Genomic DNA, 15,582 nt, shown 5'->3' on the forward strand with positions numbered 1-15,582 from the left:
TGCTTGTCTCATTGTCAATAACTCCGCCCCTCACTTCAGGTTCTGGCGCTGGGGTTCTGAAACTGGGGTTCTGAAACTGGGGTTCTGAAACTGGTGGTGCTGCGGGTCTGCAGCTGGATATGTCTCTTCAGTTACGACTTAACAATTTAAAACTCGTTTTGAATGCTGATAAAACTAAACATGTTATTTTCAAGTAGAAAAAAAGTAGTAAATAATATTTATTCTCTTCAGTCTTTGAAATTAAATGTGATTGAGTTAGTGAAAGAGTAATAACCTTGGTTATTATCTTTTAGTTCTCACATTACTCAGCTAAAGAAAAATCTGAAAACAAAGCTAGGGTTTTATTTCAGAAACATGCTCTGTTTTTTTGCTACATTCCTACCAATACTTGATTATGGGGATGTTGTGTATCAATTTGCTCCATCTTATCTTCTTTCATATTTGGATGCTGTGTATCAGGGTGCTTTAAGATTTATATTGAGTAAACCCTCAACACATCATTGTACACTGTATAGTAGAGTAGCTTGGCCTTCTTTGTCAATTAGAAGAGATATGCATTGGTATACAACTATTTACAAGGCTATCTTGGGTTTTTTGCCCTCGTATCTCTGTTGTTTGATCCAACGGAACAGTGTTGGGAAATATTCCCTTCGTTCTCAGAATTGTTATATTCGTTCCGTTCCCCGCGTTTGAACTGAATTAGGAAAAAAGGCTTTTAGGTATGTAGCTCTGAAGCTACAAAACTTGGTGTCTACGGAACATCTTAAGTTTATCAATCATCAACTTGAAGATGAATCAATGACTTGTAAGTGTTTTTAGTATTGTAAATGTCTGTTTTAATTGATGTAAATTAGGCTGTGTATTTCTTTTTTGACTTATTTGCTGTCCATCTTGGCCAGGACACTCTTATAAAAGAGATTTTTAATCTCAGAGAGGTTTTTCTGGTTAAATAAAGGTTATAATAATAATAATAATAATGCTGATTTCAGTTTCCAGTTTTTATCAGTACAATTATTTGGAACTCGTTTAGTGTTTTAAGTCTAAAGTATATGACTTTTTCTTTGTATGGCCTGTATGCCCATTTTTATATGTAATTGTCTTTATTTTAGGTAGATATCTTGTTCCCATAATTGGCTTATCACTTGCATTTTGTTGCACCAGACAACTCTGTATTTTAAAATACATAGAGTATTTGAGTAGCTTGAATAACACAGCTTGGACAACACACACACACACACAACACACTCACACATACCCAAACCCACAGTATTTCCTACATCCCATAGAGGCAAGATGACATCTACAATGTGTTAAATGAACAAGAGGAAACACACACCAACGGTTAACCTCAATCATGTAGCAGAGGAAATCCTGCAATGTCAAACCAAAATAAAGTTCAACGCTGCTCAGCAAAAATAAATTGTAATGTGTATGTAAATGCGTTCACACCGAATGTGTTTATGTCCGAAAGCGCTGTTGTTATCGTTAGATGGACGTCTAACGATAACAACATCTTGAGCAGGAGTGCTGTATTTTTCAGATGCCACATCAAGTTAAATAGTTAAACTTTTAAAAATGTGTCTTGAGACCCCTGCGTTCTGTTTTGTTCGCTGGGCTCCGTCTTGCTTTTGAACCGTTTTACAGTTCAGACCCGATGCGTTCTTGCTCTATTAGAAGTTTAAGTCCTTTTGAAGGCGACTTCACACCCAGGGCCGTTCCATTTTGAATCCAAAAATGTATCCAACACCTATAGCACACATGTGAAAATCGAACTGCCCCCTTAAACTTAATAGCTGGTTGTGCCACCTTTAGCAGCAACAACTGCAACCAAATGCTTCAGACAAGTGGAGATCAGTCTTTCATAATGCCATGGTGAAATTTTGGTCCATTCTTCTTTTTTTTAATTTATTTAATTTATCAATTGTCACACATTATACATACATTTCTGCATATACATGGTGAAATTATTTATTTTTCACATATCCCAGCTAAGCTGGGGTCAGAGTGCAGGGTCAGCCATGATATGGCGCCCCTGGAGCAGATAGGTTTTAAGGGCCTTGCTCAAGGGCCCAACAGTGGTGTCTTGGTGGTGTTGGGGCTTGAACCCCTGACCTTCTGGTCAGTAAACCAGAGCCTTAACCGCTGAGCCACCACTGCCCAAAGTTCTTTGCAGAACTGCTTCTGTTCAGCCCACAGCATCTCAATCGGGTTCAAGTCAGGACTTTGACTAGGCCACTCCAAAACTTTAATTTAGCTTCTTTTGAGCCATTCAGAAGTGGACTTACTCTTACGCTTTGGATCATTGTCTTGCTGCATAATCCAGTTGCATTTGAGCTTCAACTCATGGACTGATGACCGGATGTTCTTCTTTAGGATTTTTGGGTAGGGAGCAGAATTCATGTTACCCTCAATTATAGTCACACTAACTCTGAAGCAGCAAAGCATCCCCACACCATCACACTACCACCACCATGCTTGACTGTAGGTATGATGATCTTTTTGTGGACTTCGGTGTTTGATGTACACCAGATGTAACGGGACCCCTGTCTTCCAAACGGTTCCACTTATGACTCATCTGTCCACAGAACATTCTCCCAAAAGGTTTGAGGATCATCAAGGTGTGACGAGCCTTAATGTTCTTCTGGGTTAGCAGTGGTATTCACCTCATGAAAAAACATAAAGTTTTCATGTTTATGCTAGAAAAGAAATAGAAAAACAGTGCAGACAAATGCAAAAACTTAATTTGTATAATGCAACTTCCAGATACCCAAACAACCATTTAGCCAACTCAGGAATCCTATACAGTGAAAAATGTTTCTTGAAAAGAAGTTGGTTCTTACATTGCTGCAAAAAAACGTTTTGTACTGACCCCACCATCCCCCACCCCTAAAAGCATGTATTCTCTTCCGATTTTAACCAAAATCCCGGGCAGAGTGGTATCCAAGTCTCTCTAACCCTTATTTAAATCAAGAATATTGTTTACAATATTATAGTCTTTGCTTAAAACCACAGTAATGCACTGTGATGCAATGTTTCCGCCTACATTCAGGCAACGCCCACATATCAGGGTCACCACGACGATCTAACCGCTCTCTCTCACACACACACACACACACACACACAGATTCTGTAGGTGTTTAGTGACGTCTCTTGAGGAAGACCTTTATAGGGCTTATCTGTATAGTTGTGTGTGTGTGTGTGTGTGTGAGAGAGAGAGAGAGAGAGAGAGAGTGAGTGAGTGGAGTGTGTGTGTTTTTTTAGCATTAAGGTATGTGTGTGACATAAACAGAACAGGATCAATGAACAGCTTCCAGATTTTTAAACATTATTATCAAGGATACGGTTTTTGCCATAATATCAAAGGTCTTACTAGAAAAAAATATATATAATATATAATATATATTGATATAAAAAATATATAATCATGTCTGGTAACGTGTGCATGTAAAATGGCTAGAAATAGTATTTTAGCTTAGCGTAAAGCTAACAATTTACACAAGGTTTATTTCTATTTCTTCTGCTCCAAACTTCAAACTCACTTCTCTGTCTGCTTGTATGAATGTAACACATCGTAAGAAAGTGTTTCAGTGCTGTTCAAATGCACTTTGGATCGCATCATTTATATGTAGAAATGTTTTCCATCTGAAAGGATTAAATATTAAATGAAATAAATGACAATAAAATGCAAAGTAATCTCTTCAGTAATCAAAATACTTTTGGAATGTAACTGTATTCTAATTACAAATTATTTAAATTGTAACTGTAGTGGAATAGTTACTTATATTTTTGTATTTTAAATATGTAATCCCGTTACATGTATTTCATTACTCCCCAACTGTGTATATATATATGTATATTTAGATAACATGATTATTTATATTTAGAGATGGAAAAAGTGCATCATTAGAGGACATTTAAAGTTAATGAAAAACTCAGTTCTGAGCATTTCTCCAGTTTGGTTTTATTTGTAGGATGATTTCACAAAGAAATGATACAAATGAGTGAAACACCTGACAAATGTGAGTAAAAAAAAAAAAGACACGCAACCACACAAGAGACTAGCTAACTTCCTGTCAGATAAAAAAACGTTTACAAACGTTTGTCCGAGAAATCACCGTCACAACAAAACAGTTAACAATTTACGACAGCAAGATACGATCTACGCATTTTACGTTGAGTATAAGAGTTGCTGGTAACACAATGTACAAATACACAATACACTTTTGTCAAACACTTAAATTGACACAATCAGAAAAAAAAGAAAATGTTTTTTCAAGGCAAAGCTAACTCTACATATTCAGTATTGTATTACGAAGTACACATGAAAGTTCATCCTAATTGACAAACCAATACGAACAGATGAATGTCATCATTTAACCACTGACGAGGAATGATACCTCAACAAATCTAAGAACTACAGAACTACAGAACCGTTTTCTACTAAACTTTATTTGTGCTTGAGTTGGAGACTGCTTCTGTTGACAAACAAATAGTTCTAAAATAAATAGAGTTTAAAGACATGCAATCAAATAAACGACACAGATTATGTACAAAATGATGCACAGTCACAATTATGTTCTCAGACATTTTCTACGTCTAAACTGATATGTTCATGTTTTTTTTTTTTCTAAAATTAATAATAATTCTTAAAAATAAAGCAAAATAAATGGATCTCTACGCATTTACAGTTCATAAGGCCACACTGTTTCAGTACTAGATATTCACTGAGCAAATTAACATTTGATTTAAAATAATTAACTGTTTTTTTAAAGAGGTTGAAGATGTTATCTGGAGTCCTCTGGCTCTGATTTGATCATCTTCTTGTCCAATAGGCAGGTCTCCTTGTGAGAGGACATGTTTTCTGTGATAAGAAATGTAATTAGTACTAATTAGCTTGCATACATTTACTTTTATGCATTCAAGGCGTAACATGTTTTAACACGTGTGTTGCCTGGGAACTGAACCCATGAAACATGCTCTACTACATGAACAAGAAACCTCACATAAAGGCAATTATATTATATATATATATATATATATATATATATATATATATATATATATATATATATATATATATATATATATATATATATACACACATGCATACTTTAATTGGACAATACAGGTGCAAGAGTAAGCCCTAAGATCTTGATCTGGAGTCAGTTTTGCATTTTATTTAACAAATTTCATTATGGGAAATGGATTTTGGACCAGTTCTTTACATTTTAAAGTTGAAATGACACATGAAAGTGGCATTTTTCCATTGCAACAAGCTAAGCAACATCACATAATTAGATTAGACATAACCTTTATTTTTAGATAACATGATAACTTTGTATTGTTTGGAAAAAAATTATCCCTGAAAAGGTTTTCAAATGCAAAGAGAAAACCTGCCCAAAATCTTTTACTAAAAATCATTCCTCAAAGCTAAATTTGTAGGACGATTTCACAAAGGTTTTATACATTCTCTATATTATAAATACTTTTTTTTTATCCTATAAATAACTTTACATTTAATTTGTATGTATACTTTATAAAAAAGTATACAGTATATATTATATTATATAGTATATATACTATAAAATAGTTTTTTCTTTTTTAATTTTGATAAAAAATACACAATTCAGTTTGATGGAATTTTGTTATTAAATTGAGATGTGAAAATCTTAATATTTATTTTGAGAGCATGTACAGTACTTTACTTCTTTTAACAAGGGTTGCATAGAGTAAAAGTGCCAAGCCTGCCTTCAAACAGAGTAAAATCCAACTGCATCCTCAACTCATATCTTTTGTACACTCTTACAGTTTTAGCAATCTGGAATTTTCAATATTTAAGCCATTTCCAGTAAATATATCGTAGATGCTTGGGCCGAATTAAAGACGGTACTTTTTACTGTTACAAAAGCTGCCAACTAGACAGATAGGATGATGATGAATTAAGTGTATTTTTCAGATATTCAAATCAGTTGCATTCAAAAGACCAGTAAATGACAGTGATTGACATCAGGTTCCGCCCACAGTGTGGCAGCAGAAAAAAACCCAAAACGTCAAAAAGACGTGTGAATCCTCACCTACACTTCGCATGTTAACGCAGTGTGGACAGGCAGGTAGGAGTATCAGAGAGAATGTGCTACCTTCAGAGGGGACATTTGCATGCAAGAGATTGCAAATATAACAAAAAGGTCTATGAATCCCTACTGTTAGTTGTGTTATTTTGACATATCAGGGTTTAATGAAGTGGTGTAGGTGCCAGGATGATTCTAAGATAAACCAATCCAGGTCAACATTTGCAAACATTTGCAAATATAAGGTCTATGCTACAGTGATATCATTGCAGAGTTTTTTTCTAGACTAAACATTATGCAAATAATCTAAGGCCGCATATATCCTTTGTGGCTGTGGCTCAGGTGGTAGAGCGGGTTGTCCACTAATCGCCGGGTTGGTGGTTTGATTCCAGGCCCACACGACTCCACATGCCGAAGTGTCCGTGGGCAAGACACTGAACCCCAAGTTGCTCCCAATGGCAGACTAGCACCTTGCATGGCAGCTCTGCCATCATTGGTGTATGAATGTGTGTGTGAATGGGTGAATGTGACGCAGTGTAAAGCGCTTTGAATACGGCTAAGGTTAAAAAGGCGCTATATAAGTTCAGACCATTTACCATATTTATATTTCAGTAAATCTATTAGAAAATGGACTACTTTCCTTAATATTTGTGTGTCCTGTGTATATGTATGCTTATTAGTGTATTGCATCATTAGCTTAGCAGCATCTTAACGTCAAATTGTGTTTCAACCTAGTTGTGAGTACTAACCTGTTGCACTTGTCTTTCTTTCCTCTGAGGTTTGTTGATTATGATGCCGTTCTTCTACATTCTGTTTGTGATGTCGTTTCAGCTCATTGGCCAGCTGCCTTCCCAGAGGAACATCAGTCAGACGCAAGTTTAGGGGTCTTTCACCTGTTTTTAAACACAAGCATTACATAAACACTTGAATCCTCAATAACTGATACAATCACACATTTATGTTCATTTGAGTAGTAGCAGAGTAACATTAAGCAACTAAGGACAGACAGAGGGTGGTATAATGTACCAGAGACATGTGTAAGGCCGCTATTGCAATGCTGAGCAGTGGGAGTGAGGTATTTCAGAGCTGCAGTTGGAATCCGCCAGTCTAAAGACTTTAACCTCTCCTGCACTGCAGCATCACGCAAGAGTTCCACCTGCTTGGCCAACAGGGAGTCCAGCTGAACCTAGTATACACACATACAAATGCAAGTTATAAAAAAAACATGTTTTACTCTTTGCAGAAAAAGTTTCAAATATGACATGTACAAACAACTAAATGTCAAACAAACATTCAAACAAACAATATTTCTAAATGTTCAAACAAATGTTTTAAAAAAACCTTCTAATAAGAATTTAAACAACATTCAAATAAACATGTTGAACAAATGCTGTTTATAAATGTTCAAACTAATTTTAACAAACATTCAAACAAACATTTCAGAGGGGGCCTGGGTAGCTCAGTAGTAAAGACGCTGGCTACCACCCCTAGAGTTCGCTAGTTTGAATCACAGGGCGTGCTGAGTGACTCCAGCCAAGTCTCCTAAGAAACCAAATTGGCCCGGTTGCTAGGGAGGTGAGAGTCACATGGGGTAACCTCCTCGTGGTCGCTATAATGTGGTTCGTTCTCGATGGGGATCATGGTGAGTTGAGCGTGGATGCCGCGGTGGATGGTGTGAAGCCTCCACACGTGCTTTGTCTCTATGGCAACACGCTCAACAAGTCATGTGATAAGATGCACGGGTTGACAGTCTCAGATGTGGAGGCAGCTGGGATTCGTCCTCTGCCACCCAGATTGAGGCATTACAAATTGGGTGAAAAAGAGGACCCCCCCCCCAAACAAAAACTAATTTTAAAACATTCAAACAAACTTTCAAACAATATATCTAAATGTTTAAACAAATATTCCAAACAAATGATGCTTCAAGCAGACATTCAAACAAACATGGCAAACAGACATTGCTGCTTAACATTCAAACAAACATTCAAAAAAATATTTAAACATTCCAAACAATATAACAAATGTTTCAACAAACATTTCAAACAAATGCTGTTCTTAACCATTCAATTTTTTTAACAAAAGATCAAACGAACATTCTAATAAATGTTAACAAATATTTCACACATTCTAACAAACATTCTGAGAAACATTCCAAAAAACATTGATTCTGAATGTTAAAACAAATGTAAAAACAAACATTTAAACAAACATTCCAAACAAACACTGATTCTGAATGTTAAAAAAATGTAAAAACAAACATTTAAACAAACATTCCAAACAAACACTGATTCTGAATGTTAAAAAAAATGTACAAACAAACATTCCAAACAAACACTATTTCTATTCATTCAACACTCAAACAAAAACAGTTTAACATTCAAACAAACATTCCAAACATTGTTTACAAATGCTCAAACAACATTTAAACAAACCTTACACAAATGTCATTTTTAAACAACTCTCAAACAAACAGTTAAACCAACATCATTTTCAAACAACATTCAAACAAAGTTCTAACAAACATTATAAACTACCACTAAACTCAAACAACCATTGTTTTCAAACAATATTTAACTGTCATCATGCAAGCATCATAAGACAAGATGACTTGCAATTTATGGACTTCTCGCAGACTTAAACTACCTGTAGACTGTGTCTGATGGTCTCCTCTCCTTTAGATTTCGCTATTGCGAGCTGCTCTCTCACAGTCTCCTGCCGCGTATGAAGAACGTGTAGGGCCTCCTGTAGATCGTAGACACTATCCTAAGAAAGAGCAGGAGAGAGAAAGAGAGAGATCAATTCATAGGAAACTCTCAGTAACATTAGCTGAGACAGAAGTGAGAAAGGGAGTCATTTTTCGATGAAGGCTTTATTTGCATCTCTGATGCTAATATGACATTTGAACAAATGGAGAAAGCTGTTAGTAAAAACTGAGTCATCACAACTGTAGTGTCTACAGAGAGCCAGCAGAGGTAAATCAAAGCTCGATTGCAATACACGTTTGGATTAATTGAACAAACAAATTAAGGAATGGACTTAAAGCACCATATTTTAACCTTTTAATTTTCCCCTTAAATTCCCTAATAATGCAATTCAAGATTTCTTGCACCATAAAATCAGACATAACTTATCATAGGCTAACATCCATGTGATGGCGTAGTTCAACATTTCTGTTCTCAGGGCAGGCTAAGTTAATGAAAATGAAATTATTTATAAATAAAAAAAAATAATTTCATAAGAGCAAGAAAAAAATATATGATTTTTTTTTCACTTTAAGCTACTTAAACCCTACATAAATATTGTGAAGCCATTCTTAAGCAAATCGTATTGACTGACTGACTGCAAATCAGCCATTTTCACCCTTGTGTCACCCCATAACAACCTCAGTATTTTCCTCTGTGGTCATCAGGTTTGTATGTGTGTGTGTGTGCGTGTGTGTGCATGAGTGTGTGTCCACGTATGACGTTAGACTCTGGCAGAGACCGCCACAACCATGCATGATTAACTCTGTATTCACCCACAGGATGATGATGACAATTATGTGTTGGATGTGAATTCATGGTGATTTTGCATTTGTGCGTGTGCACTAAGCTTTTCTTTATCCATAAAACCCTACAAAACAACTTCCGTTAATAACAAGCAAAAATGTTATCACACAGAGAAGTGATTTGTCATCTAGAGACTTTGTTTGGAACAGTTTTATTGACTCAGGGCCCCATAGAGATACAAAAACAGCGTTATCATTTACTTTGTGATATTCACCTAGAGGCACATACCGACGCTCATGGGAAAAGCTGTGATAAAGCAACATTTCGGAGTGAATCATGACAGTAATTACTCTCCTGAGATTATTAACAGAACGACTGCACACAAACAGCACTGATTCTGATGCGATAGGAAGGAGGTTTGTAATAAATAACACAAATAAGAGTGCAGAACTAATAAAGAATTCCTGAGAAACCACCTGGAGCTAAAAAGTGATTACAAAGCTGATGCACACCGTCTCATGCGAAAAAAGCAATTTTTCAAAGCTTGGTTTATGAAAGTGAACTGAATTTAATAAGCTTGTTTAAACTTACTTCAGATTTGATTCTCTTGGGAGATGGCTCGTCCTCATCACCACAGTGGGACCTAAATAAACATGTATTTTGTGTTTTTTCCGCTTGTTTCGAAAATCAGAATGTAGCTTTTTTTGTATGGTAATGCAGTACAACTAGATAACTGATAACAGATGGTGAATAGTATCAACAGATGTTCATTAATTAAGTTCTTGAGAATACAAATGTCTAAAGAACAAATACTAAAGTACTTCCTAAATGCTAGAAAAACGAATTTAACATTATTATTATCATTTCTGTGAAATCAAACTAAAGTCAAAATAGAAACGAAATGGTCCTAATTTACTTATACACATCTTTTAATACCCGTCCCATAGGGTGAATGATTACTTTAAACTTTAAAGCAAGTTACTTTAAAGAAAAAAATAAAGTCTTAGTAATCTTTAATCAAATTGTAATAACTTGCTATTAATAATGTTTAATGTTGACTTAATGTTGACATCTTGCATCGTACCTGCTGCTCCTGCAGGTATATTTGTAGGTGACCTCTCGTGAAATTTGCCTGGCCAATGAGAACAGCTCATCTCTTCGGGTCAGCAGCGATAGATCTTTCATGCACAGCCGAGCGGAAGCCTCATTCACTGTTAGCTACAAAAAATATATAATAAGCGAGCACTGTAATAATGATTAGATACCATAAGAGCTCAGCAATAGAGTGTCTGAAAATATCAAACGCGGCATGTGATGAAAATAATTTTCTCTTGTCCCTACATTTCAGTAAAAACTATTTTCTGTGGGAATTAACAAAATACCACAGATGCTGTTGGCAATGCTTCACACTTTCTAGAGGAATATCTGATATCTGGCTGTTGTTAGAGTTTGGAACTGGTGAAATAACCAATTTTATTAACTGGCCAAAAGGACAAATACGGCACCGTTATCGGCAGAAGCCGATAATCTTAAAATGGCCAAATATCGGTTAATTAATCGGCCCGGTCGTCATATCACTCTATCACTCCCTAATATTTAAAAATGCAAAGACCAACCAAATGCCCCCACCTCATGCATGGTAAGTTGCCGTCCATCTCTCCTCTTTGAATCAAACCTGCCATAGATGGCGCTGTACTTCCGAATCTCCGCCTCTTTCTGCGGGTCGTCGTCATTCATCTCGCAGATGTGGCCGATCATCTTGCTTAGCTTCTTATTGGCCCGGACGTGCTCTCTGATTTCCATGGGGTCACACTTGGGCAACGTTTGGGCGATTCTCTCCACACATTCTGTTACACAATGGACAGCAGCTGAATCAAGAATATCGAGCACATCGTGAGGAGAACATGGAGAACAGGCTCCAGACGGTGATAAGCTGTGCTCGCTTTCGCTACCCCAGAAATGACTATCGCTGACCCCCTGTAACGGTGAACACCCGGGTGTCCCATCTCTGCTTAGATCCAGTCTTCCTGGACTGGGACTTGTGGGTAATAACGCCCTGGGTACCGTAAGCTGGTTCTGTTGCCCGTTGCTGTGAACCCCCGGAGAGTTTTCGGGAAGCTTGTAAACTGGTATACTGCAAACAGGGAGCGACGTCAACGGTTGGTGGAAGAGGGACGGGTTGGTAACCCAATCGCGTAGAGCTTTCTGCAGTCGTCGTACGTGGAGGGGTTTGGTCGCCATTCCAACGAGGGCCATAATTTCAAGGAATTCTTCCTCGCCAGCCTCACAAAGTTGTTGCACATCATCGCCGCCCTGCTGGATGAAGGCTTCGTAATAGCAAAGCAGATTTGCCCTTTGTAGGATTCGGTATAATTGCAGTTCTCCCAAAGAACGTGGCAACAGCAGTGACATGGCTAAAACATGCAAACACACATCATCAAAATGAGTACAAAATATAGCATATTCTGAACCAGGCATGTTATCTAAAGCATTTAAAGGAAATTGTGTGATTTGTGTGCCAAAAGTGGCGCAAAACAGACTTGCAAAATGTTTTCCAAACATGTTTCCCAAACACTCCTTCTGCCCCATCCCCCAACTTCCATTGTTCGAGAAAACAGATAGTCCCGAATCAAACTAACACCACTGGTTAAGCAATAAGTTGACATGTCAAATTGTGCAAACAAACGTACTTTATGCACGTACGCATTTGCAGATGTGAGCACTTGGCCAACCCATTGCCAACATGCAGTCCGGTTGAACATACATAACGTGCAATCTTGCATTACTGTGGCGTTAACAAACCTCAGTATACAAGAAGGCGATTGAGTCACCTTTAAAAGTCTGTGGTGTTAAACTGGATTTGTTATTATTCAGGTAAGTATATTGACTTTATACTTCTTGCTCATCAATATTCTCTTCAAATTGTTGCTTGCCATAACAGTAGTTATTTTGAAAGAGAAAACGTACTGTAGAAGTGTTATTTCACACTATTGTCCACTATAGTGCCCCTTGTGGCAACGTTGAGAATGCAACACTTGCGTTGTGTAATGAATTACCACTGACATGTTTTGGAATGCAACAATGCACAAAATAAAGCTTGCATATCTGGAAGCGTCTGCATTCACGCATTTACGTACTTGCGCAGAGTTTGTTTCAGCCTTTGGCGCCATCGAATGGAAGTGCGATAATAATGACTGTTTTCAAAAGGGTTTCCCTAACACTCAGACAAACAGGTAGCCCCGCTGTAAACTCTTACCATTGGCTTAGCCAATGTTGCTGTGTCAGGTTGTTTAAACAAACTATATATCGATAGCACCGCAGTGTTTACAGTTTTCGGGCTTATTTGTAGTTGTCTCTGCATGTTAAGAAATAATTTTTACATTGTAGAAATTACACACTTCACCTAAAAGTTGTCATTAAGCTAATGTTTTCATTCAAAGTGACTTTAGACACAGTGAATTACCACTTGCAAAGTTTGAGCCTGCAACTTGTTAATTGTACACTAGATTTTTAACCACTAAACCACTACTTTTACAATGCAACTGAAAGTCACATATAAATCCATAGTCTTGGAAAAAAAAAAAAAAAAAAAAACAACTATGCATTTCATAAAATACTCTTCATACAGGCATGTACGGGCAGCAACCTGCCAACTCACCTGAGATGATCTCAAACTATTGCTTCACAGGTTTTGGCAACCACTAATGTGTGCATGAAAATATCACCTATATTGAGACTAAATTGTATGTAATCATCTGAAATCTAGTCTACCCTCCCCATTTGTATTTATAAATGCAATGATTATATTGCTCAGCTTTAACGTACCTTTCTTCCGCAGCTGCTGCGCGCGACTACTCCCGTTGCTCGCCGTTGTCTCGGGACTGCGCTCCGCCTCTCGCGCTGGAGAGAAAGTGTGTTGATTCTCTCTCTCTCTCTCTCTCTCTCTCTCTCTCTCTCTCTCTCTCTCTCTCTCTCTCTCTCTCTCTCTCTCTCTCTCTCTCTCTCTCTCTCTCTCTTCTGCGGGGATATTCCGAAGTAAGCTGCATTGCTCTCTCACTCCCACGCGCAGGCTTGACGCAAATCCTCGCGTGGGAGGCTCTGCGCGCGTGGGACGGAATACCGAGAGAGAGCGCGCGCACGCGGGCGGTGATGATGCTGCTGCTGCTCGGGGAGACCTGAACTGTCAAACGGATGTAAAATACAAACCTTCATGACACACTGAGGAATATTAGTCGGTTATTCGGTGCTTTTTTTCTCTCTCTCGACGTTGAACCGAATCAACATGAATGTTGCTTTGATGAATGTTGTTTAAATGCCAGGACATTTTATTGACAGGTTCCATCATGAGAATCACCCTCATGCATTAAATTGTGCCATCTCAAGCTAAAAGAAAATGTCAGTAGGTACAGTGTCCATGTTGCACATGTTATATGTAAATAAAATACATTGCAAAATTAATAGTTCTAAAATGTACTCCATAAGCAGCTCCATAAATGAAATTATAATTCTGTAGCCTAACAATTAGTTCTATTCTATATTTGCTTACTGTATGCAATTAAATAGTAGGCCTAAATTGACAATGCAAAGTACAGTGTGACACAGTTACACACATTACATGACTAATTCATAATAATAATAGTAATACTTTGCATACCAATAAAGTATATTTACAGGCAGCACCACAAAATATTATCTTACCAAGTACACAATTCACCAGAAAGACTGAAAAGGGGACAGTGTGGATTTCAAGTCTATGATAATGATGACAATTTTTCTCATCCCCAGACGCTAAATGCCACAGGATGTTCACACACCTACTCACTCTCTCTTGGTGACAAAATCCCCCCACCGGAGCTCCACCCCAATACTGCAGTACAAATGCACATTCAAAGTGGACCACAAAATCATTGTTTAACCACTTTGTTGCCGTATGATTGAACCAGTTAATGCAGAAACATCAAGGTTACAGTGAGGTGGGGGCCTGGGTAGCTCAGAGAGTTCTGACACTGTCTACCACCCCTGGGGTCATGAGTTGGATCCAGGCTGTGCTGAGTGACTCCAGCCAGGAGTCACTCAGCAACCAAATTGGGCCGGTTGCTAGGGAGGGTAGAGTCACATGGGGTAACCTCCTCGTTTCGCGATTAGTGGTTCTTGCTCTCAATGGGGTGTGTGGTAAGTTGTGCGTGGATCACAGAGAGTAGCATGAGCCTCCACATGCTCTGCGTCTCCGCGGTGTCGTGCACAACAAGCCACGTAATAAGCTGCACAGATTGACGGTCTCAGAAGCGGAGGCAACTGGGACTTGTCCTCCACCACCCGGGTTGAGGCGAGTAACCGCACAACCACGAGGACCTACTAAGTAGTGGGAATTGGGCATTCCAAATTGGGGAGAAAAAAGTTTTTGCAGTCGTGTTAGGTTTGCTGCTTTACGTCGTCATGGCAATGGGGTTAAAATCATTGCACACAGGATTACACAAAAAAAGCTTGAGAGCGATTTTATCACACATACTTCTGAAATGGTATTTTAACGTTTCGGATTTTCCCCATTCATCATATACTGTATATCCAAAGACGTACAGATGTCATTTTGGTTTATTACAATAAAAAGTTATACAAGGCCGGATTAGAACCGGGAACACGATCCCACAGGAATCCCAAGATCAAACAGTCATCATGTGTAGAAATTTGTTGATCCATGTATTCATCCAAAATCCCAGGGCAAACAGTTGCATATGTGACGCTCCTGTTCTACCCGTTCCGTACGGGACTAGAACCGGCAACTCCCGCATGGCGGGTGCTCTAACAAGGAGGCAAAAGGTTACAGCCTCTAGCATCAGTCGCTAGTGCACCTCTTGAGGTCAGGAGAGTGCGGTTTACACACTGCACAGCTATCTACCAGCTGGCTCCTGTTGTACTCACCCCCCTAAACCTCACTCCCATCCGGGTCATGGCACCAATGTGACACTCCTGTTCTACCCGCTCCGTACGGGACTAGAACTCCGGCATGGGAGGCGGGTGCTCTAACA

General features: G+C 38.2%; 1 protein-coding gene across 1 annotated transcript; it reads right to left on the reverse strand.

Annotated features, from left to right (window-relative positions):
- Window positions 1-3,953: 3,953 nt before the first annotated feature.
- LOC127639864 (NGFI-A-binding protein 1-like) lies at window positions 3,954-13,637 on the reverse strand. Its single transcript, XM_052122163.1, has 8 exons — window positions 13,382-13,637; window positions 11,186-11,970; window positions 10,641-10,774; window positions 10,148-10,199; window positions 8,712-8,831; window positions 7,095-7,254; window positions 6,818-6,961; window positions 3,954-4,861 (listed from the first exon to the last, which is right to left on the reverse strand). The coding sequence occupies exons 2-8, from the start codon at window positions 11,966-11,968 to the stop codon at window positions 4,785-4,787; spliced, it is 1,470 nt and encodes a 489-aa protein (XP_051978123.1). The 5' UTR covers window positions 11,969-11,970; window positions 13,382-13,637; the 3' UTR covers window positions 3,954-4,784.
- Between the last annotated feature and the right edge of the window lie 1,945 nt (window positions 13,638-15,582).

The sequence above is a fragment of the Xyrauchen texanus genome, chromosome 48 (assembly GCF_025860055.1).
Source record: "Xyrauchen texanus isolate HMW12.3.18 chromosome 48, RBS_HiC_50CHRs, whole genome shotgun sequence".
Classification (NCBI taxonomy): domain Eukaryota; kingdom Metazoa; phylum Chordata; class Actinopteri; order Cypriniformes; family Catostomidae; genus Xyrauchen; species Xyrauchen texanus.